Genomic DNA, 27,759 nt, shown 5'->3' on the forward strand with positions numbered 1-27,759 from the left:
GAAAATCTGTACACTACCTGTACTAGGTCTTTCAGAGTGACGAGTAAAGAAGTCAATGTAATTTCAAAAGTATAGCCATAGAGTTGTGCCATCTAGGCCCTCTGGGTGCATAGGATAATGCAATAGTCTTAGAAAAATAGTCAAGGTCTTCTTTTCAGACTCAGTCCTTTCTGGAACTTTCACCTCTCACCACATAGGGAAAGTGGCAATCATTGCCACAAGAGCAGACATCAGAGAAGGGACACACAGACACATAATTTTCCCTAGCTGCTTCCTTACTTGTCAGTACATCAGAGAAATGACCCAAAGATATCCTAGCCCCAGCAAAAATTCTCCCCAGGAATTTCTATACCTTAGGTATTCAATTAGATCTTCCATTCTTTGGGCAATCAATACCACCCATCTAAAGGCACCCAGTCAGGTACCTTAGTTAAAGCTAACAGGACCAATAATCATCTCTACTTCTTTTTAAATATCCTCTGTGAAGCCATCTTAACATACCACATACATGAATAACAAAATTCAATCTGCGATATCTAGAGTTTTGACTTTGTTTCTTCAGTACAGAAACAAATGGTTATTCTCAAGGTGGACACAATCACTGACCATGGTGCCGAGGCAGCTAGGTGGCTCAGTGGATAAAGTACTGGGCTTGGAGGCAGGAACATCTGAGTTCAAATCCAGTTTCAGACACTTTCTAGGTTATGTGACTCTGGGCAAATGACTTAATCTCTGATTGTCTGACAAGGGATTTCCTAGATCTCTTGGAGAAGGAAACAGCAAACCACTCCAATATCCTTGTCTAGAAAACCCCCATGGATAGCTATGATCCACAGGGCAATGAAGAGTCAGATATGACTGAACAGTTGAACAAGAGAAATGATCCAAAGGGCAAAGAAAAGGCATGGGAAAGGAAATGGGATACTTCATATGCCCAACAATGATTTGTGTTCAAGAAATGGTGTCAAGAACATCACTGAGTACACCTACAGCTAGAAAGGAAACGGTCTGGTCATGTAACAGTAATGCAATATAACAGATGTATAAGTCAAGTATTAAAGTGATTTTTGCTTAGTCCAGACCTATGATTTATTTCTTCAAGGAAGTAGACTGTATATGTGAAAATTCCCTCTAACAATATAGATGTGCAATCTGTCTATAATTGATAGTATTTCAGAAGTACCCAGGAACACTGAGAAATTAAGAACTTGCCTATGATTACAAAGTCAATGTATGACAGAAGTGGGATCTGAGTCTCCGTTTGTCCTGATTCCAAGGCCAGCCCTCTCTCTGCTGTGCCAAGGGGATTGTATTATACTGATATCAATAAGATAGAGAGACTAATTACATGGGTACTTTAAGGTTTGAAAAGTGCTTTATACATATTACCTCATTTACCCTTAAAACTACTCCATGAGGTATATAATACCATCATCTCCATTTTACAGATGAGGAAACTAAGGCTAAGAGAGGTTAAGTGACTTGTCCAGAGTCATAAAACTACCAAGTATTTGAACAAGTATTCAAACTCAAATCTTCCTGACTCAAAGTCCAGTACTTTATCCAGTATACTATATAACTGCTAAGGTCACAACTATTTCAGAATACAAAGAAATAATCTTAATTTTAAAAATCCAGTTTTACAAGATAGCAAAAAATATCATATATGCCATCTTGAGGGAAGTAGAGACCAAGAACATACATTTAAAGGAATTTAGAATATAGAATATTTTCAAAATAGCTTTATATTTTTATCTATTCCAAACTCTCACTTTACAGATGAGGAAATTGAGGTCTAGAAGGAGAAATGACTTGCCTAAAGTTATATATCTAGTTAGAAGCAATGTATCTCTTAACTCCCAGGTCAGTGCCCTTTCTTCAGCTCTGCTGGTTTGTTTTTTTGTTTTGTTTTGTTTTGTTTTTTTGGTTTGGTTTGTTTTAAATTTAATCAAGGCTGCAGTTCTGGGAGAATTTTTTTTTTTCGTTTTGTTTTTGTTTTTAAACCCTTGTACTTCGGTGTATTGTCTCATAGGTGGAAGAGTGGTAAGGGTGGGCAATGGGGGTCAAGTGACTTGCCCAGGGTCACACAGCTGGGAAGTGGCTGAGGCCGGGTTTGAACCTAGGACCTCCTGTCTCTAGGCCTGACTCTCACTCCACTGAGCTACCCAGCTGCCCCCTCTGGGAGAATTTTGATGAAGCTTTCAAAGAACTCATTGTTAGAAAAAATTATCAGTGAAAGCAAATAGGAAGGCACTCACAGAGTTATTACGTTATAATCTAGAAATTTTTGCCTTATTAATGCCATAAAACAAAACCTTTATTAAGTATTTCAAAAATCATCCAGGTCCAATTTCCCTGATCTCCATCCCAAGGTGAAACTGATGGCATAGTGCCAAAGCAGCCAGGACCAGATGGGGTGGGACTAGCTGTAACAATGCTCTCTGAGTTTGTGAAGGGTCAGGGCCAGTGAAGGCAGGTCACATCAAGAGGCAAAGGTTGATTACCAGTTTATTTGTGAAAGAGGGACACAGCCAAGAAGTCCATCTATAGGGAGCTGAGTGATCCAAGAGGGGAGGAAGAAGCAATAATCTGAGACCAAGCAAAGGTCAAAAAAGCCAGACACCAGTTAGATCAAGGAAACGGGTCCATGCTTAAATAAAAGGTTTCTCACACTCTTTTCCCCTCTGGAAGTGAAAGTGCCCCCTGTGAGTCTTTTAAATGGACTGTGGAGGGTTTGTCAAACCTGGCCATGTATTTCCTATTAAGCCACAGCTATGGAAGGTTACTACACACATCCACTGCATAGAAAGCAACTATTATTGGCAGCTGAGATGGATGCAGAAACTGTATATTATTTAGTGGTGCAGATCTGAGGCAACAGTGAAGGCAGTAACTTAATGTGGAGTGTCTGGTGAGAGGTATTGGTATGATTGTGGGAGTGAGATTCATAGAGGCTGGGAAATAAAGTTTAGTGGTATTCATGCTATTGATCTGGGCTTCCTCTTCCTTTTGTGTATTTGGTATGTTTCTGCGAGTGTTCCTAGGTCTCCATGTTGACCTAGGACATGCCCCATGCTTTTACTATGCCCACTTACAGCATGACCCGGGAGATCCAAGTGATGATGAAATTATCTAGAGCTGCCTGTCTAAATGGTACTACTTATGGAACCCACCTTCTCATGGCTTCCATACCTGGAACACAGTTGGCACTCAGAGATATAAAACCACCTATTAGTCATGACATATTAGTGTTTGATAAGCCTGGTTTTGTAAATCATAGGTAATTAGACTAAGAAGGAAAATTATTGGTCATTTTACAGATAGAGAAACTGAGACCCAGAGAAGTTGCATGATATATGCAGGGTCACACAGCAAATATTACTCTATTTACCCATGACCACAAGGAACGCAAAAGGTACAATTCTGTGGCTTTACTCTAGAAACTGCATTGTCTTCTTTACCTGTCATTCTAGAATTCATAAATGACTCATGGAGTCAATATAGGAACTACAAGCTGTGACATGGGCATCCTATGCTTGGAGACAATTGGTTGGTCTCCCTACATTAAGCCTCTCTCCACTCCTATCTATCCTCTCTCAAATGCCAAAGATTTCTTAAAACACGGGACTAACCATGTCATCTTCTAACTCATTAAACTTCAGGAGCTTCCAACTCCCTCTGGGATCCAATATAAAATCTTCTCTTCAATTTAAAGCCCTTCACAACCTGGCCCCTTCTGACCCTTTCAATCTTTTTCTGCTTTGCTCTCTTCCACATAACCAAATGATCCAGGGATATTGTCTTAGAATCTATCTGATTCATATTCCAAGTCTTTTCACTGGCTGTCCCCATGCCTGCAATATTTTCCCTCCTCACTTCTGCCTTGTAGCTTCTCTGGCCTCCTTCAAGATTAAGCTCAAATCCTACCTTCCAAAAGAGGTCTTCCTTTTTTATAAATAATAATTTATTCCCCCCAATTATATGTAAAAACAATTTTAAAACATTTTTTACAGTTTTGAGTGTCAAATTCTCTCCTTCCTTCCCACCTTCTGTCTCTCCCACTCTTCCTCCATCTCTGAGACGGTAAGCAATCTGATATAGATTTTACTCGTGCAACCATGCAAAAACATTTTTCCATATTAATCATTCTGTGGAAGAGATATCAAACCAAAAAGGAGAAATGGAAAGCAAGTGAAATATACTATATTTTAGTCTATATTCAGATTCTATCAGTTCTTTCTTGGAGGGCAGATGGCATTTTTCATCATGAGTCAAAAGAGGTCTTTCTTGGTGTGTCCTTCCCTGCCTCACCACCCTGTCTCCCACTATTCTGTCATGCCTACTTACTGCCTTTGAGATTATCTCCCAATTACATTGTTTAACTCAGATGAACATAATTGTTTATGTGTAATTTCTTTCACTAGAATGTGAGCACCTTGAGGGAAAGGATCATTTTTTTGTATACCCAGTGCTTAGCACAGGGCTTGGCACATAGCAAAGATGTAATAAATAGTTGTTGTTGTTGATGATGATGATGATGACGACAAGTGTTCGTTGCTTTTCCAAATTCCTGATCTCTGCTGACTCTGCTTTATAATTTTCCTTGATCAAAAATATCTTTGGAAAATGAGGCAATGGTTTTCAAATGTTTAGGTTTCCTTTCATTCTTAAAAATTATTAAGGGCCCCACAAAGTACTTTTGTTTATGTAGTTTATATCTATCAATATTTATTGCCTTAGAAATTAAGATGTCTTAGTTTTATTATGAAAAGAGTTTGACCTAATAGACATTTTTTTTTATTTTAAACCCTTAACTTCTGTGTATTGACTTATAAGTGGAAGAGTGGTAAGGGTAGGCAATGGAGATCAAGTGACTTGCCCAGGGTCACACAGCTGGGAAGTGTCTGAGGCTGGATTTGAACCCAGGACCTCCCGTTTCTAGGCCTGGCTCTCAATCTAATAGACATTTTTAAAGGGTCTTGGGAACTCACAGAAGTCCTGGGACCACCCTTTGAGAACTGCTGGTGAATATAGTATGCTGAGTGCCTTGATTTTCATTTTTGCTATAACTATTCTTTGCTTACACTTTCAGGACATTTGCAAATCACTTTGGTGCCATCGAACAGGCCACAGATGTGAGACAAAATTCATGCCAGCAGCAGAAGGCACTATTTGCGGTTTGAGTAAGGTAAACTGCATAATCTTCACTTTTATGTTTCTTTTTTGTCTTTGTACCCCTCATGCCTAGTATAGTATCTGGTACATCATGGCTGCTCAATGTCATGGCTGTCTTTTGAGGGTCAACTAGGTGGCTCAGTGGATAGAGAACCAAGCCTAGAGATGGGAAGTCTTAGATTCAAATTTGGCCTCAGATACTTCCTAGCTGTGTGATCCTGAGTAAATCATTTAACCCATTACCCTAGCTCTTAACACTCTTCTGCCTTGGAACTGATACTTAGTATTGATTGATTGATTGATTCAACAGAGGGTTGACATAAACAGATAACCATCCTGGTGTGGCTCAGAGCTCTGAGCCTGGAGTCAGGAAGACCTGAAATCGAATCTAGCCTCAGACACTTACTAGCTGTGCTACCTTGGGCAAGTCATTTAACCTTTGTTTGCCTCAGTTTTCTCCACTGTAGAATAGGGATAATAGCATCACCTACTTCCCAGGTTTGGTGTGAGAATTAAATGAGGTAATATTTTTAAAGTGGAAAGAGCATTGGCTTTAGAATAGGAGGTAAAGGTTCCAGTAGGAGCACTGGTATTTACTATCTCTCTGACTCTAGTCAAGACATTTAATCTCCATGAACTTCAGATTCCTCAACTATACAATAGGCATAGTACTTAACTATGTGATTTTGAAGACCACTGACTTTTTATGAACTATCCTGATGCCTGAAATGCTCTCTTTCCTTACCTGTCTCCTGATTCCCTTATCTTCTTTCACAATTGAATTCAAATATCACTCTTAATAGGATTTTCTTGCCCTCCCCACTGCTCATGCCCTTCCTTTGAGATAACTTTCTATTGACTCTATATCTTATATATTAATAGTTACTTATATGTTGTCACTCCTCATTTAATGTGAGTTGCTTGAGGTCAGGGACAGTGCTCAGCATTGTGACTGGCACACAGTAAGTATTTAAGATAATAAATACTTGAGTGACTACTGCTTTATTGGGTTGTTGTAAATAAAACATCTTGTAACCTTTCATGGGAGCTATGATTATTGTTGTTGACCATCAATGGTTGGCTATTGCTCACCACAATGAGTCATTAAAGCTTTGACTAGAAAATGGAGGGGTTTCTGCATGAACTCACACTGAAGAAATCTTAGATTCTTAAATTATTGGGATACCCCAAGAAGCTGGGATTTGCCTAATGAGCCCTCTTCCTAGGAGAAAGGAATTAAAATATTTGTATCTTGAACTTTACTGTGAATTACTAAATAAAGTAATTAGTTATTGATTTTTATGCCAAAATCTACTTCAGACTTCAGGATCTCTTATTTCATAATTCCGAATATTGCTTTCACTGAGGCTGACCACAGTGTTTCTCCTTCTTACTAGATGGTTTTTGTTGTGAGTTTTCCCTAAATATTCATCTTCTTGTGGCCAGCTGTCTCAGGATGAACCTCTGCTCCCTTAGTTAGGATGGTCATTGGTCCGCAGATATACAATCTTTCATTGGGCCAGTGCTAGAATCCTTTCCATCTTGGAGGAACATCTTTTGTAACATTTATTATTCTGCCATGGCCTTTGGGTAAGTAAGACAATCTAGTATAAGACTATGAGAGTATCAGTGGAAGACTTTACCAGAGGCCAAACACCAAGATAAAATATTTCTAAATTATGTATTTTGCTAGGAAATAAGGCCCAGAATCCCCATTGGAGATGGAAGCTATCACTCTGTCCACTTGTTAACTATTTGACTTTGAGCAAGTCATTTACCTCTCTGAATCAATTTTCTCCTTTGTAGGACAGGAATATATATATATATATATATAAAATAATGCCTTACAGGAGTCTCTTCTACAAAATCAGTCCCCAAGAAATGGCCATTAAGCCTCCCTTTGAAGGGAGATACCTCTTTCAAGTGGAGAGGTATTAGTATTGGTGATATTTCCCTTACCTTAGGAACTTCCATCCCTTTTCTTTCTGAATTCTATACAAATTAAGATAATGGAATCTCAGAACTGAAAGGGATTCAGAGATTGTTCAGGCCAACCTCTATATGAAGTATAAATTCCCTTTATGTCATTGCTGATATCATATAAGAAGTCTCAAACCCTCCTCTATGAAGCAAAGATTTCTCTTCTCATATTTTATTCTTAGAAGAGAATGCAAATCATGGTCATCTACTAGATAAAATAATAGGATAGAGAATACTGTAATTACTAATGCTATAGATACTAATACTAAAACAATGCTTTAAATAAAATAATTCATCTAGATACTATTTAGTAAGTTTTTAGGGTTTTTATGCTATTCTTTTAGAGTACGTGGAGAGATATAAGACAGTATAAGTAGATGAATCAGAAACTCTTTGAATGTTTGAACCCAAAAGATAGTCAGTTAATGGCCTCTTATCAACTTGAAAGCGGGTTTCTCCTAGCATGCTACAGAGTAAATCTTATGCTATTTAACATTTTATCTATGATTTGAAAAAAGGAATGGTTTTCAGATTTACAAATAATAGACAATTTGAAGGGCAATAAGATATTTTAAATGATCTTGATAGGCTAGGTTATGAGACAGAATCAAAGAAAATGAAATGTATTTGGCATGAATATAAAGTCTTATACCTGGGCTCAAAAAATCAACTTCATAAGTACAAGGTGAAGGAGGTATGACTACATGGTGGTTCTATGAAAAAAGATTTGGGAGTTTGGTGGACTATAAGCTGAACAGAGTACAGTATAACTTTAAGTTGCATTGAAAGGCATAGTCTTAGTCTAAGATGATGACAGTCCTAATGTGCTCTCTGTTCAGACCACTCTTGGAGTTCTGTGTATTATATTTTATGTAGGACACAAGTAAGCTAAAGAATATTCAGAGGGTGGGTAGCCAGCATGGTGAAAGGCTTTGAGGTCATGCCACTGAAGATCTATTGAAGGAATTGAGGATTTTTGGTTTAGACAAGAGAAGACATAAGTAGGTGGTGACAGTTGTCTTAAGTATTTGAAGAATTGTCACATGAAAGAAGGATTAGATTTATTTTGTTTGACCCCAATAGACAAAACTAGAATGGACAAGTGGAAGTTGTAATCAAGAAATAAAGGGGCTATAGAGGCTTATATTAGAGGGCAGGGTACTACCAGCTGAGTCTTCTTAGCAGGGAGACTATAACTCCAGTATAAATTGACTTGGGACAGCCAGGGTGTGTGAGCCTGGGCTGAGATGTTTCAGTCAGTCTCCCTGTTGTCTGTAAGCTCCCTTGAGGTGAGGAGTGAGGAGCCCTTCCCTGCGGATGAGAAACTGAAACCAACAGGAAGTGAACCTTCCTGAGCAAGATGGATGCCTGGTCTAGCCCCTCAGGAAACCAGTGATAATTATCTTCCTTCTTCCCAGTCCCTGGCCCTAATTGGTGATATAAATGAAACACTGAAGCTCTCTGAATGAGGCCAAGGGGTTTATTAAATGCAAGGGTAAGCTGAGGGAAGAGGGTTAAGGTCTGGGAAACTGTTGCTAAGGGTGAAGGCCAGTGCTGGCAGAGGGTCTCAGAAGGTAGGTTCAGGCTGAGGGAATCAGCCCCTCAGCCAGGGATAAATTCCACTTCCCTGATGTAGAGTGGTCTAGCAGTTAACAAATGAGGGTAATGGCTTGGTTTAGGGGTGTCCCTGCCTGCCTAAGTAAACTAATTTCCCACGGTCTACCTCCCTTTCTCCCGGGGCCCAAGGGGGAGTCCAAGGGGATAGCTGGATGTCTGGGTCAGGTCAAGGAAATCAGAACCCCACAGTTGGTAGTCCAGGGATATTTATGGTGCCAACTCCAATGGTTTGGCCGTGAGACCAGGAACTGGCAGGGTCAACATTCCTGTTTCCCTAACTGCCAGGATTGCCTCAGGCGAATTTGCAAATGCAAGAGAACTTGCAGGGATCCTGCATTACAAAGTACAAAGAGACAAATTTAGAGTTCATATAAGGAAGAAAGGAAGGAAACAAGTATTTATTAAGTACCTCCTATTAAATGCAAGGCACATTGCTAAGCACTTTACATGTATTTTCTCACTTGATCCTTGCAATAACCCAGGGATGTTGGTACTATTATTATCCTCATTTTACAGTTAGAAAATTGAGGTACAGGTTAAGTGACTCATACAGAGTCGTACAACTAGTATTGATCTGAGACTGGTTTTGAATTCAGGTCTTTCTGACTCCCTCTATCCACTGTTTCACCTAGGTACCTCTAAGACAAGGAAATATCCTTAAGAATTAGAAATATTCAAAAGTGGAATGGATTACTTTAGGAGGAAATGAGTTCCTAATCCTCAGGAGAGATCTTAAAAAAGATGGCATGACCACTTATCAGGTATAATGGAGAGAGCATTTTTGTACTTATTCAAGCTAGGCTAGATGGCTTCTGAAGCCCCTTAATTATTTTTTTTATATATTGCAATTCTCCAGAAATTTTTCCTTAATCCAAACTAATCTTCAACTTTAATGTACTCTCCAAATCTACTTCTCCTTTACTAATTCTGTCCTTTATGATATATCTGAAAGAGCTCTAAATTTAGGGTCATGGGGCATAAATTAGAATCCTCACCTTGAAGCAGTCAGGTAACTCAGTGGATAGAAAGATAGGCCAAGAGATGGGAGATCTTGGGTTTAGAGCTGGCCTCACACACTTCTCTAGCTGTGTGACCTTGGTCAAGTCACTTAACCCCCATTTCCTAGTCATCTCTTCTCCTTATAACTTATACTAGGCATTGATTCTAAGGCAGAAGGTGAGAGTTAAAAAAAAAAAAAAAAAAAAAAAAAAGAATCCTGGTCTTGAAATTTACTATAGCAATGACTTTGGAGAAGTCTAATCTCCACTCTGTCCCTCAGTTTGCTAATCTGTAAAATAAAGGTTTTGGGCAAAATGGTGTCCAAGGTCTCTTCTAGATCTAAATCTATACGCACCTGTCTGTCTTTTAGATATGTTCATCTCTGTGATGAATCTTATTAGGAAATGAAAAGTGTTTATCTCTGTACTTAATTTGCTCGTATAGTTTTATGCCCATTTCTGCTGAATCCCACTTCTGATGCCTTGTTGTGGTTTGGAGGGGAACCTGAGTTATGTCGGCAGAGCATAAACTTTGGCAAGGTTAACCCAGGCTAAAATGTTTCAAGTATGGATCCAGTAATGGACTCTCTGTCAGTTGTCTTGGCAAGGTCAGTGTGGTGAGGTCCATCCTCTGAGAGTCACCAGAGTTGAATGGTTTGGACCATCACCACTCATAAAGAACATCTACTAGGACTCAGAGAAGCTAGGGTCAATTTCAGTATAGAGAGCAGGTTCACTGGAAAAACCATGGATGCCTGAGGTGAAAACTATTATTATTACGACCATCCTCACTGTATTGCTAACAAATGGCTACTTTAGTTGATGACCCTAATGCAGATAGGCCACTCTTACTTACCCTTTTCTCCCCTTATTCCCTTCTATTGATCCATGTAATTATCCATTGCTCCAGTGATAAGTGGACTCAAAATCACAGCCAAGCAGATGTGCGTGTCTCAACAACTAGGATAGTCCCATTTTCCTCCACTCTGCCCAAACCTTGGCAATATTATTGTGTTCATTTCTCAGTGTCAAATTGGGGAAGGACACTGACAAACTACAGTGGATATAGAAGAGAGGAATCATATAGATTGAGGGCAACAATCCTGGAGAAGAGAAGACTTTTGGGGGACAAGATTGCTGCAAGGACACTCAAATGAAGGATGAATTAATGGTATTCTGCTTGGCAACAACAAGAATAACAACAGCAACAAGAAGCATTGTATTAAGCATTTGTTTTGAGCCAGGCATTGTGCTAAACCCTGAAATATACAAAGAAAGCCAATATGATGGTCCCAACACTCGAGGTCCCAACATTCTCATGGGGGGAACAATCTGTAAACAACTATGTACATATAAGATACAGTAGGCACTCCATAATTGCTAGGAAAACATTCTAAGATCTACTATGGATGGCTGAAACTACAGATAATAAACAAAGACCTGCTGACCCCATATGTGACATGATTTTTTTGTACATATGTATATATAATAAGGTTTAATTGATAAAACACACAGTAAGACATTGCCAACATTAGATTCAGTTATTAAATACATTATATACTATCATTATAATATAGTATTATATAGTTATTCCCCACTCTCCGTTATCCATGGGGGACATGTTCTAAGACCCTCAGTGGATGCTTGAAACCATCACAGTTCTTGCTTTAATTTTAACACCTATGTTAACTTTACTATGTAGTATAGAATTCTTTCTTCCTGCTTCTCCCTCTCAGCTAAGCACTCTGCAGTGCCCTGAAAGCAAAAGAACTGACACATAGAGAAACCACATGGAGAGACTGCTGTGCAGACAGACAGGCAGGCAGGCGTCCAGTACAGTGAGAGGAGACCTTTGCTGCATTCTGCCCACCCAGCTGCCCCAGCCCCCCGTCCACCCTCCTGTCTGTTTCATCTGTCCATGCTAGGTCCCAGCCTCCACATGTTCATGAACTATGTGCTGGCCCCCTCCCTCATCAAGTGGCAGCTCCCCTACCTGTCTCCCTTTACTCCCTGGAATCTACATTGGCCACAGGCAACTAAAACCGGTAACTAAAACTGCAGAAAGTGAAATTGTGGGTAAGAAGGAATCTAGTGAATATATAAGGTTAATGAGGCAATCTTGGAGGGAAGGACTGAGCTTAAAGGAAGAATTCATAGACTAGTCAGCCTCCAACATCTCTTCTAACTCTAGATCTGTGAAGTTCCAGAGAGACAAATATCAGTTTGATATAGGGAAAAATGTTCCTGAGTATTTCAGAAATGGATTGGACTGTCTACATTGGAAATACACTCCCCATTATTGGAGGTGTTCAAGTGAAGTTTGAATATAATATATTATCAGGAATGCTGAGGAGGGGATCTTTACTCTGGGATAGATCAGACTAAATGACCTGTGAGGTCACATGCAGCTCTGAGATCTTGTGATTCTGTTTCACAATTTCATGAAGATTCTAAAATGTCAGTTGCTCTTTGGAAAAAGAAAATTAAAAACCTAAAAATTAATTAACATATGGCAAGAATTGGAAGAGAAGAAGCAGGATCTCGGTGTTGACAACATGTATTGGCAACCAACTCCATGCTAAATAGTGGTGAAGCCAAAGTTATCACAAGGGAAAAACAAGGATCTGAAAGCCTAACCCACTCCCCATAATTCTGTAACTGAACCTGGCCCCCTCCCCCTCTAATCATCAAACCTGGCCCATCCCAAACCCCAGCCTGCTGAATTTGATAGCCAAGGATTTAAGAGAATGGAGTTGTGCTAAGTCATACAGAAATCTCACATAATAAAAATGCCTAAGATCATGCTCCCAAATGATAATGGAACCCTGGGGGAGGGGAAAGAGCAGAAGAGGAGAATTATAACTATAATATTAATAATACATATTTTTATACTGCCTTGGACTTACAAAGTTTTCTTAACAGCTACTCTGTGAATCAGGCAGTTCAAGGAGTATTATTCCCATTTGCAGTCAAGGAGACTGAGGCTCAGAGAGTAGAAATGCCATGCCCATGATCACCTATTAAATTGGTGTCAGAACTGGGATTTGAACACATGTATTGTGATTTGGAGAACTGTGGAAATGAAGAGTCCATACCAGGGGTCCAAAGACCTGTGTCTAAGTCTGAGCTCTGATATTAATCTGGCATATGACCTTGGGTAATCAATCTGCTTCACCTCTTGTGAAAAAAACAAGCAAGAGCCAAAGACATATTTTCAGTAGAACCATTCATCGTTTAATCCTTTCCCCCAGCAGGAAATTAACAATTGAAAAAGTTTTGCCTCTCAGCCTACAGTGCTTTTACAGTATCTATTCCCTCCCAAGTGGTGGCCTAGCTTGGAAAAATTCATGACCTTTCCTAGCTGAGACTTTTTAAAAAAAGAAAGAAGAGAGTGGTTTTATTTTTCATTCATCAGCACGAGTATGGACAGACTGTCAGCTTGGCTACGCTCTGACGGCATTCCCTGCCTTATGAATTCCTATCTGAACATCTTGCCCTGACAGTTTCCCACATGTGTAATCCTGATCCCATTGATGAGAGAAGCCCTCTAGAGATGTCAGACTTTCAAAATGCACAGCATTAGAGCCATGGAGGCTTTTTTTTTTTTTAAACTAAAATGTAGGGAGAATCTTCCCTTTGGGACAGTGGACCCTTTTTCTGACTCTTTCACCTGGGATAAAAAATAGTTAAGGTATGTGTGTGTTGGGGGGAGAGAGATGAGGAAAGAAATAAAGCCTGATTGAGAGGAGGGGTGGTGCGGGGTTAGCAATGGTAATTCTGAGAGCTTTCCAACCAGCTGATCTCCACTGGGGTACATTCTTGCTTCTTTGGACTACCTCCCCTCTTAGGTTTTAGAGCAAGGGAGAAGAGTGAGGCATAAGGATTGGGGGCCACAAAATTGAGGAAATGGTCCTCTCTGGATGATGGCTCTTGGGAAAACACTCTGGCTGTCCCTCCCTAGTTATAGCTCTGCTTCTTGTCACAATGTGGACATTTGCCTGCTTCTTCTCCATAATTCTTTACCTGCTAGAATCTGATGGGAAACATGTCCCTATTCTTTTGACAGTGGTGTCGGCGAGGTCAGTGTGTCAAGTTTGGTGAGCATGGACCCCGGCCCATACACGGCCACTGGTCGGAGTGGTCAGCGTGGTCAGAGTGTACACGGACCTGCGGGGGAGGAGTCACTCAGCAAGAGAGGCACTGCACTAACCCCAAGTAAGACAGCCAAAGGAAAAGCATGTAGGTAGAGGTAGGATAGCATTATGGGAAAAGTGTTGACCTTAGAGTCAAGTGATCTGGGTTTCATTCCTGTTTCTGCCACTCACTGACTGTATGACTTTGGATAAATCACTTTTCCTTTCTGAGATGATTTCCTTTTTTTACAAAATAGAGATAATAGCATTGTTTTACACACCTTGTGGGGTCCTAGGGAAGAAAATGCATTCAAAACTTTATAGTGCCATAGAAATATGAGTATTTAATATTGTGTTTAAACATCTGTGTTTTATCTACATAGAGTTATGTCCCCACACAATGCTAACCCAACTTTGGCTATTTTACAACCACATTATTAGTTCATTTCAGTCAAATCCCAATGTAGTAGTAAGTAGTAGTAGTAGTAGGGTAAACCTCACCAAAATGGCATTGATTCCCCATCCTTGGATTATTCAGAAGAGGAGGAGAGAATACTTAAGTGGAGGCTGCAATATCATTTGTCAGAGATAGTGTTGATGGGGTTTCTACTCAGCTAGGGAATGAACTTGATTTCTTCTGAGGTTCTCCATCCTTTCAAGATGCTATGAAGTGATGATGGTCTAAACTAGGGTTGAGACTTCATGGGATCAGAGAGATAAGGAAAAGAGGATCTGAGAGGTACATCTGGAAGTGTCCTCAGACCATCTAGTCCAATCCCCTCATATTGTTACAGTTGAGGAAATAGAATCCAAGATAGATGAAGTAATTTGCTAGAAGTCACATAGTAAGCACCAGAGGCCAGATATGAACCCATTTCTTTGGATTCAGAGCCAGTGCTTTCTACATTATACCGTACTGCTGCCCCTAGCATGCTTCTGTTTTATTGGATGCCATTCATGGTCTGTGAATACCATGAGCTTCAAGGTGATTTAGGGCTTGTACAACAATATCAATAATTCTCAGGAACTTTTCCTTCTGTGGAGCAGAAAGGTATGCAGGGGATCTTTGGAATATCCTAGGAATTAGTTCTTGAGGATTCTTGTTGTACAGGGATCTCTGCACTCTTTAAAGGTGGTAGTAGTAGGGCTTAAACTCTAGCAAGTCTTATGAAGTGTTTCAAATTTCAAACACAGACACAAAATAATGGATTGTTTTTATCTGTCTTTCAAAGATCAAACTAAGTTAGTGTAGAAAAGGACATTGCCAAAGGACTAATAATTAAGAGAAGACATTTCTTGCTCACAGAATTTGCGGAAAGTTTCCCATAGCAAAGAGATTAGGATCTAAATTGGTGTAGGTGGCATAAACATTGATGAAATCATGGATTTCTAGGTAGCATAGTAAAGTGGGTGTCTCACTGGACCTCAAACTTGATCTTGCTTCAGAAACTTAGCTATGAACATGGACAAGTGGCTTACCCTATCGCAGCCTCAGTTTCATCAAAACTAAAATGAGGATAATAATACCTGTAGCTCTCACCTCACATTGTTATTTTGAGGAGCAAATGAAATCGTGTTTCAGAAGCACTTTGTAAAAACTTTAAACCTATCCTCTCTGGACCATGTCTTCAACTATCTACTGACATATTTGCAGGTTAGCCAGGAAAGTCAAAATTCCCTGGTGCAGAGCTACTCTAAATCCATTGCTAAAACTAAAGCTCAAGAGCTCACCTTTAATAGTCAACCAGTAGACATGATTAGCTCAAAGTAAAAGCATTTGCTAGGATAACAGTAAAAATAGTAACTATATGACATTCTCCCCCCCACCCCTAGACCTACTTTACCACAAATACACATGGTATAAGTGAGAAGAATAGCACATTCATAGGGAAATACATATGGCCAAGGCAATTCATGCTTCTGGCACTGCAGGGCTTTGATATCCTTTCATTTCTTATAAGGTTCTAATAATTTTCTTCCCTGAGCACAGTATTTTTGCTAGGAACACCTACGAATGGCCTTCCTTGCCTCTTTCTTCTCAACTCTCTCAACTGCTAGGGATTATTTTCTCTTGAATGCATGGTTGGCTTTCTCCTTTGCTTCCACAGATCCTTCCACAGTTCCCTCCCCTTGAAGCTACTTCCTGTCTCAACTCTCTCCCCTTCTCTTACTCTCCTTTCTGGATATGGTATTTCCTGGGTGGGTAACTCTGTTGCAAGAAATGGATGCTGAGAGTTGGGGAGGAGGGAGGAATGTCCTCTCCTCCTGCTGCTCTCTCCTCTGGGCATGAGCATCATATTTCCCAAAACTGTTTCCATTCATAATCATCTCTCAAGACTGGCAACCTAGTTTTTTAAGGGCCAGCAGAGACATGGATAATCTTTGGCCTCCCAATGGCAAACCATCCCTCTAATGTCATCAGGGAAAACTGCTTAAAAAGGCATAGATGATTTTTTCACTTCATTTAATATGTTAACACCTTGCCTCTTTGTTACCTGTCTCCTCTGATTTTTAGCTGGGCTGTTACATACCCTACATAAAGGTCAACTATCATCATTATTATTATTTTTAAGTATTGAAATTATATGTAGTGAAAAGAGTATTGGACTCAGAGTTACATTTAAGTGGGTTTAAGGCTCTGCTTAACACTTAGCTGAATCTCTCTGAATCTCCATTTCCACATTTGTAATCCAAGAGCAGTGTATTTACTACTTGCCTTCCACGATGATTATGAAAAAGAAAAGAACATTCAAAAATTTGGAAGTTAGGTACACACTGAATGAAATAATTGTTGAATTATCTTATGGACTACATTGAGTCTTAGACTAGGTTCAGTTATTAAAATATGATCAACTGTAGGAGCAGAGACAAAACCTCCCTCCAGCTTGGTCAGAATCCAAGAAGGAAGTTTTCAGTTATTTCCAGTTGTAGACCCACAATTCCTTTCTACACAGAATCCTTTCCCATGGCTTCTCTCAAAATTCCCTTCCTTCAACTAACCCTAGAAAACCAGACTATCCCTAATTTATTCCTACACAACCCATATGTCATCAGAGTTTTAAGTTTACCAAAGTACTTCCATTGTAATAGTATAGTGCGGATAGTCCAAGTATTATCATTCTTTTTTATAGATGAACAAACTAATGTTCTCAGAAGTTCAATTTTCTCTTTCCTCAGATTTTCCTCAAGCATTCTGTGTTAATCTTTCCTTTGCCTCTATCATATACTCATCCATATCCTACTCAAATGTTTACATATCTCTTCTACTTAGAGTGTAAGGTCCTAGATGACAGTCTATGCCCGGGCTGGCAAATGTATGGCATGCATGCTCCCTTCCCCCTTTCCACCAAGCTTTAGGATATTTTTCACTTCACCCATCCCTCTGCCCAGCAGCCCAATAGGGAGTGCTTCCTCCCTCCCCTGTCTGGGGTAAGGGGGTGGCTCACATGGAGCATGAGGGTGTAATTTGGGTGCTCAGTCTCTAAAAAGTTTGCCATCACTGGTCTATGCCATTTCCCACATTATGTGCCCTAGCCTTTTGAGTATTAAGCAGTTAGTAAATATTTGTCAAATTTAATTAAATGATTCCTCTAAGGCAGGGTTCTTAACCTTTTTTGAGCCATGGCTCCTTTGGCAGTCAAGTAATGCTTTCAGAATCCTCTCAGAGTAATGTTTTATATATATATATATANTGTAAGGTCCTAGATGACAGTCTATGCCCGGGCTGGCAAATGTATGGCATGCATGCTCCCTTCCCCCTTTCCACCAAGCTTTAGGATATTTTTCACTTCACCCATCCCTCTGCCCAGCAGCCCAATAGGGAGTGCTTCCTCCCTCCCCTGTCTGGGGTAAGGGGGTGGCTCACATGGAGCATGAGGGTGTAATTTGGGCGCTCAGTCTCCAAAAAGTTTGCCATCACTGGTCTATGCCATTTCCCACATTATGTGCCCTAGCCTTTTGAGTGTTAAGCAGTTAGTAAATATTTGTCAAATTTAATTAAATGATTCCTCTAAGGCAGGGTTCTTAACCTTTTTTGAGCCATGGCTCCTTTGGCAGTCAGGTAATGCTTTCAGAATCCTCTCAGAGTAATGTTATATATATATATATATAATAAAATACATAGGATTAAAAGGGCTTGTTCTATGGCTTCTTAGATCTTGTAACATGGAGGCACCCTTCTTGCCTCTCTCTTTTCGCCTACTATATGGATAGGCATAGCTTCTTTTGATTGGCTACATGCTGGAACAGGTTGCATCTTTAAAACTAGCCAGCCTGTCTAGTTTTTCTTTCCTACAGTTCTTTGCTGATATGTTGAAAGAGTGGAGATCAGTTTACCCATAACTTGGGGTCCATGATCTGAACTGGGAAGATAGATACTTCTTCCCTCCCCTTTTACCTTGGCTCTGAGAAATGGGCCTGGGGTCTCTCTTTGTTCTATTTCATTTGTACTGATAATCTGAGGCAACTGCTCCTATCCATGGAGTAGGGGAATTCAGGGAATATCAATTCTGAGTACTCCATGTTGAGTAATTAGGTATATGAGGATAAACCTTCTCATGTACTATTTTGTTATCAAAATATTTTTTTTAAAAGCTTATGGATCATAGGATAAGTCGTAAAGGTAGTTAATGGCAGACTTTAGATTTAAACCCAGGTCCTCAGATTGTAATGTTTAAAAGAGCTGAAAAGGATGTGAAAAATCCAGTTCCACATTTTACAAAGGTAAGAGGCTGAGACCTGAAGAACAGGATTGGATCTTTCATGCTCACATGGGTAATAAGCCCTGTCAGGTTTCAAGTCAAGGTCTTTTTGCAATCCAGTACCTTTTCTTCCCTTCCATACTACCATTCCAGTATATTTGTTGATACCTATGTAGCCCATTACATGGATCTGGTCACAAACACCCTAGCATTTTGCAAACTCAATATTTTCCCCAGAAAGAAATAGATGACCTAATTTAATAGCTCATCTGGTAAGAAGCAGAGAATGATACCAGAAAGGTTTATATTCATGCCTAATTCCTATCTGGGGATTGAGAACCACTCCCTTCTAATGGGGCATTGTTCAGAGAAATAGCATAATGTAGTTGGAGAAAAGCTCAATCACAGAAATAATCACCATAGGCATTCCTTATCTTTTTCCACAGAATGAAAACTAATCAAGACATTGTTTATTTTAACTTACATATAAGGCCCAAATAAAAGTAGTTTTTTTGGCTGACTGTCCCAAGGTGATTACCTTAATCTTTCTCCTTTTCTCATTTGGCTCAGTTCCAACAAAATGTTATTTTCCCCTGTCAAGTTGCTGGTTGGCTTTTTACTAAGTTTGAAGCATGTGGCTTTGTCCACTTCACTCAACATAAACATTTTCCTTTTCCCACACAAGGATCCTTGGGAGTTTCCTTTTTCACATCTCAGTGGTTTTCCCAGGTCATTGCATCATTTTCTCTCTGAATGTTTTACTTAAAGCATTTTTTTACATTGTTTTTGTTCCCCAATAACACTCTTACCCCCCACATTAATCCTTCTTTGCAACAAAATACAGTTAAGTGAAACCAGTGGAGACACTGACCATCTCTAACAACATGGGCCTTGTTTTTTAACTTGTGGCCCATTACCTCTCTATGAAGATGAAGGGGGTTTGTGTTTCAGTATCATTTTTTTTCTGTGATATCAATTCTGATGCATTTTAGTGGGTTTTCCCCCATTTGTTTCATTCAGGTCATTGTGTATTATTGTTCCCTTGGTTCTACTTTGTTCTATATCAGTTTAAACAGATCTCAGATGACTCAGTTCCTCACAATCCTCATTTCTCATAGAGCAATTATATTCTATTATATTCACATCTCCTAGTTTGTTCAGCCATTGTTTTCTTTATGAATTTTATAGGTGGTTACTGCATCACTGACTCAATATTCATTATTTTAAAAAAACTCTTACCTTCCATTTTAAAGTCAATACTGTGTGGTAGTTCTAAAGCAGAAGAGTGGTAAGGTCTAGGCAATGGGGGTTAAGTGACTTGCCCAGAGTCACACAGCTAGGAAGTGTCCGAGGCCAGATTTGAACCTGGAACCTTCCATCTCCAGGTCTGGCTCTCCATCCACTGAGCCCCCAAGCTGCCCCCTCAACATTTATCATTAATGAAGTCTTCTGAGGCTATATGTTCTATCCAAGAGAAATTTGTTAGAAAGAACTCTAAAACTGAAGTTAAAATCAGAATTAAAGTTCTAACCCTTCCTTTTATTGACTATAAATGATTTGGGATAAGCCATTTCTCCCATTTCAGCCTCTCTACCTCATAGAATTGTTTTAAGGAAAGAAAATGCTACCCTCTTGGGAGGTATTCTTATCACTCATGATTTTCCTTTATGTCACTGACTTGTACTCTTCTAAAACAATGGGTTAATTCTTCAAGATTATCCCAGACAGAAATTATTTCACTGGGAACTTGTTTAAAGTCATAGTTCATTATGAGTATCAGGAATACCTTTTCACTCAGTGATCTGATCTGTTTCTATAGTTTCAGTTATTAATTTAGGTAGACAATTCCCAAACCCCTATTTCTACCCTCAATTTCTATCCTGAGCTTCAGATTTCCATTTCCCTGCCAGACATTTCCACTTGAATAACTAGCAAGCACCTTAAACCAAATCCAATATGTTTAAAATTGAACCTCTTAGCTTTCTTCCAAACCTAACCCTCTCCCTAATACCTCCATGTCTACTGGAGGCTCTACCATTTTCCTAGTCACATAGGTTCAAAACCTGAGATTCTCCCTTAGCTACTACAACAATCAGCAGTTAATTCAGTTATATTTAATAAACATTTATTAAGTACCTATTTTGAACAAAGCATTGGGAGTGCAAAGATAAAAACTGATACTGTTTCTGTCCCCAAGGAAATTTAAGGATACTGAGATGTGGAATTTTGAAGACAGGGATTCATATAATACAAGAGTATGGTATGATGGAGCCAAAGGGAAGCTCCAAAATGATCAAAGAAAATTTGAGGCAGAACTAATCTCTTGATCTCTCTGTGCCTCATTAGTTAGACCAATGATTCCACAAGTGGGCATCACTGCCCCCTGGTGGGTGCTACAACGATCCAGGGGAGTGGTGATGGCCACAGGTGCATTTATATTTCCTATTAATTGCTATTAAAATTTTTTTAAAAATTAATTTCCTGGGGCACTAAGTAATATTTTTTTCTGGAAAGGATGCGACAGGCCAAAAAAGTTTGGGAACCACTGAGTTAGACTCTGTGCTAAATGCTGGAGACTGGAGGAAAATGTAAAAATGCAATCCCTGTCCTCAAAAGGCTTACATTCTAATGAGGAAGACAACATACAGAGTAAATAGAAGAGGACCTTCCTAGTCATTTAGGTATTAGCTATTATTCTACCTCTTTTTCCTAGAGCAAGAACTGTTGTTTTTCATCTTTACATCAACAACACATAGCACAGTGTCTCAAATGTAGGAGGCACTCAAGAAGTGCTTTTGTCTATGTTCCCTCTAATGCCTAAAGATTTTCCTATGTACACTAAAAGAAAGAGATGTTCAAGCATCATATCTGGCTTAATGGAAGTTGTGCATTTACATCTTTGCTCCAGCATGTTTTAAAAACACAATCCTGGCAAAGCAAGCCCATAGTGCTGAGCTGACCTGCTGACTCCACTTTCAAATAGTTAGGTTAGAATCTGGTGCATTTGTATTCCTAGTGATGCAGCTGCTTTCTGAAGAGAAGAAGTTTGTTAATTCCTTTTAATGAGCACCAGAATGCTAAGAACAAATGGTGTATGCCCTTTAAGAATATGAGCTTTCTGTATTCAGTGGGGTGTCACTGATTGTTTTCAGCTTCAGTTTCTAGGGTTCTGATATTGGCTTTGCCAAAGTTAAATTAGAAAAAAACTTTAACAAGGGCTAGCATCTATATATAACTTTAAGGTTTCCATTTTACAAAGATGATTCTATTTGATCTTCATGACGACCTTGGGAGATAGGTACTCTTATTATTTCCATTTTACAGATCAGGAAACCGAGGCACACAGAGATGAAATGTTTTTTGCCCAGTGGCTGGTGTCTGAGGACAAATTTGAATCCAGGTCTTCCTGGCTCAAGGTCCAGTCTCTGTCTACTGTGTCATCTCTTTTTAAAATACCTACTGTATTTGTATACATGTGTGTATACACTGTATACAAAGTGCTGTGTTTGCTATTGGGAAGATACAAAGTTTAGTTAAGATAGGATTCCTGTTCCCATGTTCAAGCAGAAGAATATGACCCAGAGAAGTATACTATATAATAATCAGGCAGCTAGTTAGTGCAGTGCTTAGGCCCTGGACCTAGAGTAAGAAAGGCTTTAGTTCAAATCCTGCCTCAGACATTTACTAGCTGTATGACCTTGGGAAAATCACTTAAACTCTGCCTGTTTCAGTTTCCTCATCTGTAAAATTGGAGTTAATGATAGCATCTACCTCTTAGGGTTATTATAAGGATTAAATGAGGTAACATTTGCAAACTTTAAAATGCTATATAAATGCCAACTCTTATTATTTAAAAAAATTTTAAAACCCTTACCATCTGCCTCAGTATCATTTCCAAGACAGAAGAGCAGCAAGGGCTAAGCCATTGGATTAAGTGATTTACCCAGGGTAAACAACTAGGAAGTGTTTGAGACCAGATTTGAACCCAGGTCCTTCTTACTACAGTCCTGGCTATCTATCCACTGTGTTATCTGGTTGCCCCAATATCAACTAATAGTTCATATTGTATATATATATATATATACATATATATATATATACACACACAATATATATAACACAAATATAACATGTAAAACTAATAATACTAGAGATTACAAGCAAAGTACTATACAAAGTCTGAGGGAGGGAAGGCCTAGTTGACAGTTTGAGTTGGGCTTTAAAGGATGGGGAGGAATTCAACTGGTGAAGGCAGGAGGAAAGACATTCCAGGTATAGAGAAAAGTTGAGGCCAAAGACATAGCCACAGGGCTATGCCAAAGGACAAAGGTGTTCTGTTCAGATGGACTATAAAGTGTGTGGAAGGAATAATAGTAATTGGCTATTTATAGTGATTCCTATAATAATAACTCATTATTTTCTCTTTTAAAAATATTTGATTTTTACTTTTGTTTTTATACCACAGTTATTATTCCCCATTCCCCACATCATTTAATCCTTTCTTATGACAACAAAAAATAATGACTAACACATTAAACATGTCTGTATATATATATTCTGTATCTCTAGCCTCCATATTTACTCCTTTTTTATAGGGCTTTGGATTGGTGGAGTATTTACTTCACAACTGTATGAGATGCATACTCCAAGGATTATAATCCCTATTTTTCAAAGAGAATTAAGACAGGGAAAGGGAGAGAAGGTAGCTATTGTAGGGGTGATTGCTTCGAAAAGAATCGAAGAGTGGGTGAATTAGAGATCATAGTTCGTGTCAGAACTGGGGCTTGAGGTCAGATCCAAGATTGTGCTTTGCTTAAGGACATTCTACTTCCTCAAATGAGATGAGTCTGATGAAGGAGGTTGATGCTAGATGGTGGAGAGTCTTGAATGCCAGGCAGAAGAGTATTATTTAGTAGGCAACAGTGATCCACTGAATAATTATGATTAGGGTGATAGAGCTATATCTATGCAAAAGCCAGGTATGTCAGGCAGCAATTCTAGAACAGTCTGTCAGGTTTCCTTGTCAAATGTCAGTTATCTATTGATCCTTTTAACAAGGGGGATTTCCTGCTCTGGAAAACTGCTTGTAAGCAGGGAATGAATTCAATTAACTGAGAAATTAGAGCTATAACATTTGGTAAACAAATGGCTACTGCTAGATGTTCCTCAAAAGAGAGCATCCTAGAGGCAGCTAGGTAGCTCAGTGGATAGAGAGCCAGCCTAGAGATGAGAGGTCCTCAGTTCAAATTTGGCCTCAGCTACTTCCTAGCTATGTGCCACTAGAGAAGTCACTTAATCCCCATTGCCTAGCCCTTACTGCTTTTCTGCCTTGGAACCACTACATGGTATTGATTCCAAGTCTGAAGGTAAGGATTAAAAAAAAAAAGTGAGGCTGATTACTTTGTGTATCTCTACCTCACATCAATCCAACTCACATGCAAACCAAAGCATGAATCCATGGTATCATTAGTCCTCTTCAAAATTAAGGATGAACAACAACAAGAAGCTTTTAATACTCTTTGACTAATTTACTGCTCAATGCTGGTCAAGATATAAAGATTAATGAAGATATATAGGTCTCTATTGTCAATAGGCAGAATAAGGTACCATGGTAAGAAGTGGAATTTGGAATCAGAGAATATGGATTTGAATCTCAGCTCTGCCACTTACTCTTTATGTAATCTGAAAGAAGAAGGGGATGGATTAGAAAACCTCCAAAGTACCATCCAGCTTGAACTCTTATGACTTACATAAAAGTATATAATGACACAAGATGTCATTATAATTTTACAAACAGTATGGTACAAGAGATTCCCTTAGGGATGGAGGAACGAGGGAATGTTGGTTTGTGTTTATGGTAGATTTAAGATGGCAGCTAAGAGGAAATGCCTTCTGAAAGAGCTCCTGGGAAACATAAATTGGAAGTTGAAGCCTCTGAATAGTCTGAGTAAAAGGAGAATAGAGGTCAAACTGGACAGGAGAATTGATGGAATAAGAGCATTAAAGAGGGTAATCTCTGGGAGCAAAAGTTTGGAACCTCAAGCCAATGGGGAGGAGTCTGCTGAGAGTCCCAATAGCTGATTAAGGAATTTAACCAGAGAGGCTAGATCAGGGAAAAGATGTACTCTGGATGAGGAGCCAAAGGACCTTATTTTGAATCCTAGTTCTGCTGCTTTGTGTGATTTTGAACAAATTCCTTCTCCTGCCTGAAGGTCAGTTTTAAAATCTATAGAAGATATTCTCTAAGCTCCCTTCCTATCCTAATATTCAATGATCCTATAAATATTAAGATTAGTTAGGAAGTTTGTAGACATCCCTAACCTTTTGAAGGAGTGGCATGGAGTTTAAATCTGTGCTCCCACACTGATCTCAGTGCTGCTGTCAAATGCTCCCTTCTGAGCTAGATGAAACACAAATCTGCTCTCCACTCCCAGCAAAGGTAGGGGTGGGGGTGAGGGTCTAATCTATCTACATTTGAGCATCTATAGAGGCAATAGATGAAATACATTTATTTATTACTTTGATTTTGTTTATTAGTGTTAATTTTTTTCCTTTTATTTCTAGACCACAGCATGGTGGCAAATTCTGTTCAGGGTCTAGTCGCCTGTATCAGCTGTGCAATGTTCACCCTTGTCAAGCCAATAGTATGGACTTCCGTTCCCAGCAGTGTGCTGAGTATAACAGTAAGCCTTTCCGAGGATGGTACTACAAGTGGAAACCCTATACTAAAGTGGAAGGTAATTGGATTTTAATAGCAGAAACTGGACTCCTTTGCTTTGGTCACTACCATATGGATGGGTGAATGCCTCAGTAAGGGTGCTTCTGGTATTCAGGGGATAGCTAAGCCTGATAGACTGTTGGGCATTTTCCCAGGGGGGAGATGGTCCCCCAGTTTGTAAACTAGTGCTCCTGATGGGTCCTCCACGTGCCCACTTGATGGAAAGGACACTGAATTTGGAGGCACACAATCTAGGTTTGGATCTGGACTCTGGCTTGATAATACCTGTGTAACTTTGGTCAAGTTTCTTCCCTTTGCTGGAACAGGCAGTTCAGTTTCCCATTTTGTACTTCAGTTTCTTCAGATGTTGAGTGAGAATGTTATACTAAATCAGAGGTTCTTAGTCTTGTGCCCTTTTGGCATTCTAGTGAAGCCTACTGACCCTTTTTCAGAACAGTGGTCTGTTGCCTATATTCATAATTGAAGGGAAGGCTACATTTCCATTAGAAGTCAGTGAAAATAAATTTGTGATTTTTTTTTTCCATCTAAGTTCACAGAACCCCTGAAATCTATCCACACCATGGGGTCAGGATACCTTTGCTAGATAATTTCTAAGATCTCTTTTAACTCTAACTTCTCTGATTCAATGAACACAGCTTTAGAGGTCCAACTAAGATGACTGATTCCCTAGAGAGTAACAGGAACTCATGCATGAAGGTTAGGGTCTTCAGCACACAATCAGAGATCATTTCTCCCTCTTAATTCCAACCAGATTGATTTAGTTGGTTCTCTGACTCCACAGTATGGACAGTTTTGAAACCACAAGAAACCTCCTGGTGTTGAAGCTCTTCTGGTGTTTCATTACCATCACCACCATCCCCCACCCACTAAATGGAATTCCCCATAGATGTCACATCTCTTTCTGTGTTATGCACCATGATGGGGTATGACAGCCCCTTGTCACTGCTAACTGGACAAATCCAAACAAGCTTATTTAAAATTCCTTTTGGGGAGCTACTATGAAACATTTCTATATGTAGCATGTAAAGGACTCAATGAATATTAGCTATGGTTGAGTAAAATAGAAGAAATCACTGCATTTGACTTGGTAAATATATTCAGTTACCTCTTACACTTTTGGACATTGCTACCCACCCCTTCCATATAATTTTATTTGCTTTTCTACACTTCTTTTTGATAAGATGCCCCTAAAGTCCTATAGCAGTAAACCACAATTTCCCCTGGAATTTCCTTGTGTCTAAACTTACTGTTGACATTTCTGCTGACTAGTCTCCTGAGAATGTTAATTATAAATTGGTATGGATTATCCAAGCAAAATATCTCATGCAACCCTATATGCCTAGTGACTGTAGCATTCTCAACAAAGTACATTTCAGAGGATTGCTCATTCTTCAAGACTTCAGTGGAACTATGATTTCATCTCTATGGAAACCCAAGAGGCAGCATAATATAATAGAAATGATTGGACTTGTGTGATACAAGGCAAGCTAGTTTATCTCTCTAGGTCTCAATTTCCCCATTTATAAAATGGAGAGGGGTGAACCAAGTAACCTTTAAAGTCTAGTTCTCTAGACTTATGATCAGCTCTACATGAGATAGCATAAAGAATTTATATAAATACATAAGATTAAGAGCCATTCTCCAATGGATAAGAAGTCAGAGGATATAAACAGATTTTTTTCTTAAAGAAGAATTATAATCATTATCAACTATTTGAACAACTTCTTAAAATTACCAGTAGTAAAAGAAATAACAAATCCAAACAATTCTGGGTTTTCACTTCTGTTATATTGAATCTCTGGGATTCACACCCAGCAAAATATCAAAGATGACAAAAGGTAGGAAGAGTCAATGTTGGAGGGTCTTTAACATGATAGATGTATTAATAAATTAATGGTTGAGTTGTGGAATGGTCCAATTTAGAATCATGCTAAAGAAGAAAAGTATCTATTCTCTTTGACTCAGACCCATTGCTCCCAAAGAGCTCAAAGATAAATACACCATAATATTCACAAAAAAAGAAGTATTTTTTTTTGTGGTAGCAAAGAACTGGAAATAAAGTAGATGTCCATTAATTGGGGAATAGATAAATCATGGTATATGAATGTAGTAGAATATTGCTGCATCATAAGGATTCACAAATATGAAGAATTAACTAAAACATGGGAAGACATATGAAACGATGAAGAGTTAAGTAAGCAGAAAAAGGAAATTGTAGGTACAATAATTCTAACAATGTAAATGGAAAGAAGGAGAGAAGTAGTAAGTATAGTATGGTAGGTAAGGTGCTGGTGTAGAGGTCAGGAAAATATTTGTTCAAATTCTGCCCATGACAACAGCTTTTTGTCCCTGTGCAAATCAATTAAGCTCTCTGAGTCTTCATTTCTTTAAAATGTGAAATTAGGGCTAGATAACTT

At 39.1% G+C, this 27,759-nt stretch overlaps 1 protein-coding gene across 1 annotated transcript in view; it reads left to right on the forward strand.

Annotated features, from left to right (window-relative positions):
- The window catches only part of ADAMTS18 (ADAM metallopeptidase with thrombospondin type 1 motif 18), a 193,955-nt gene that overhangs the window by 102,860 nt on the left and 63,336 nt on the right, over positions 1–27,759 (forward strand). The window contains exons 12-14 of the mRNA XM_044659455.1: positions 5,093–5,188; positions 13,837–13,985; positions 25,168–25,340. Coding sequence (XP_044515390.1) covers positions 5,093–5,188; positions 13,837–13,985; positions 25,168–25,340 — 418 coding nt within the window. The remainder of the gene's footprint in view (positions 1–5,092; positions 5,189–13,836; positions 13,986–25,167; positions 25,341–27,759) is intronic.

The sequence above is a fragment of the Gracilinanus agilis genome, chromosome 2 (assembly GCF_016433145.1).
Source record: "Gracilinanus agilis isolate LMUSP501 chromosome 2, AgileGrace, whole genome shotgun sequence".
In the NCBI taxonomy this organism is placed as follows: domain Eukaryota; kingdom Metazoa; phylum Chordata; class Mammalia; order Didelphimorphia; family Didelphidae; genus Gracilinanus; species Gracilinanus agilis.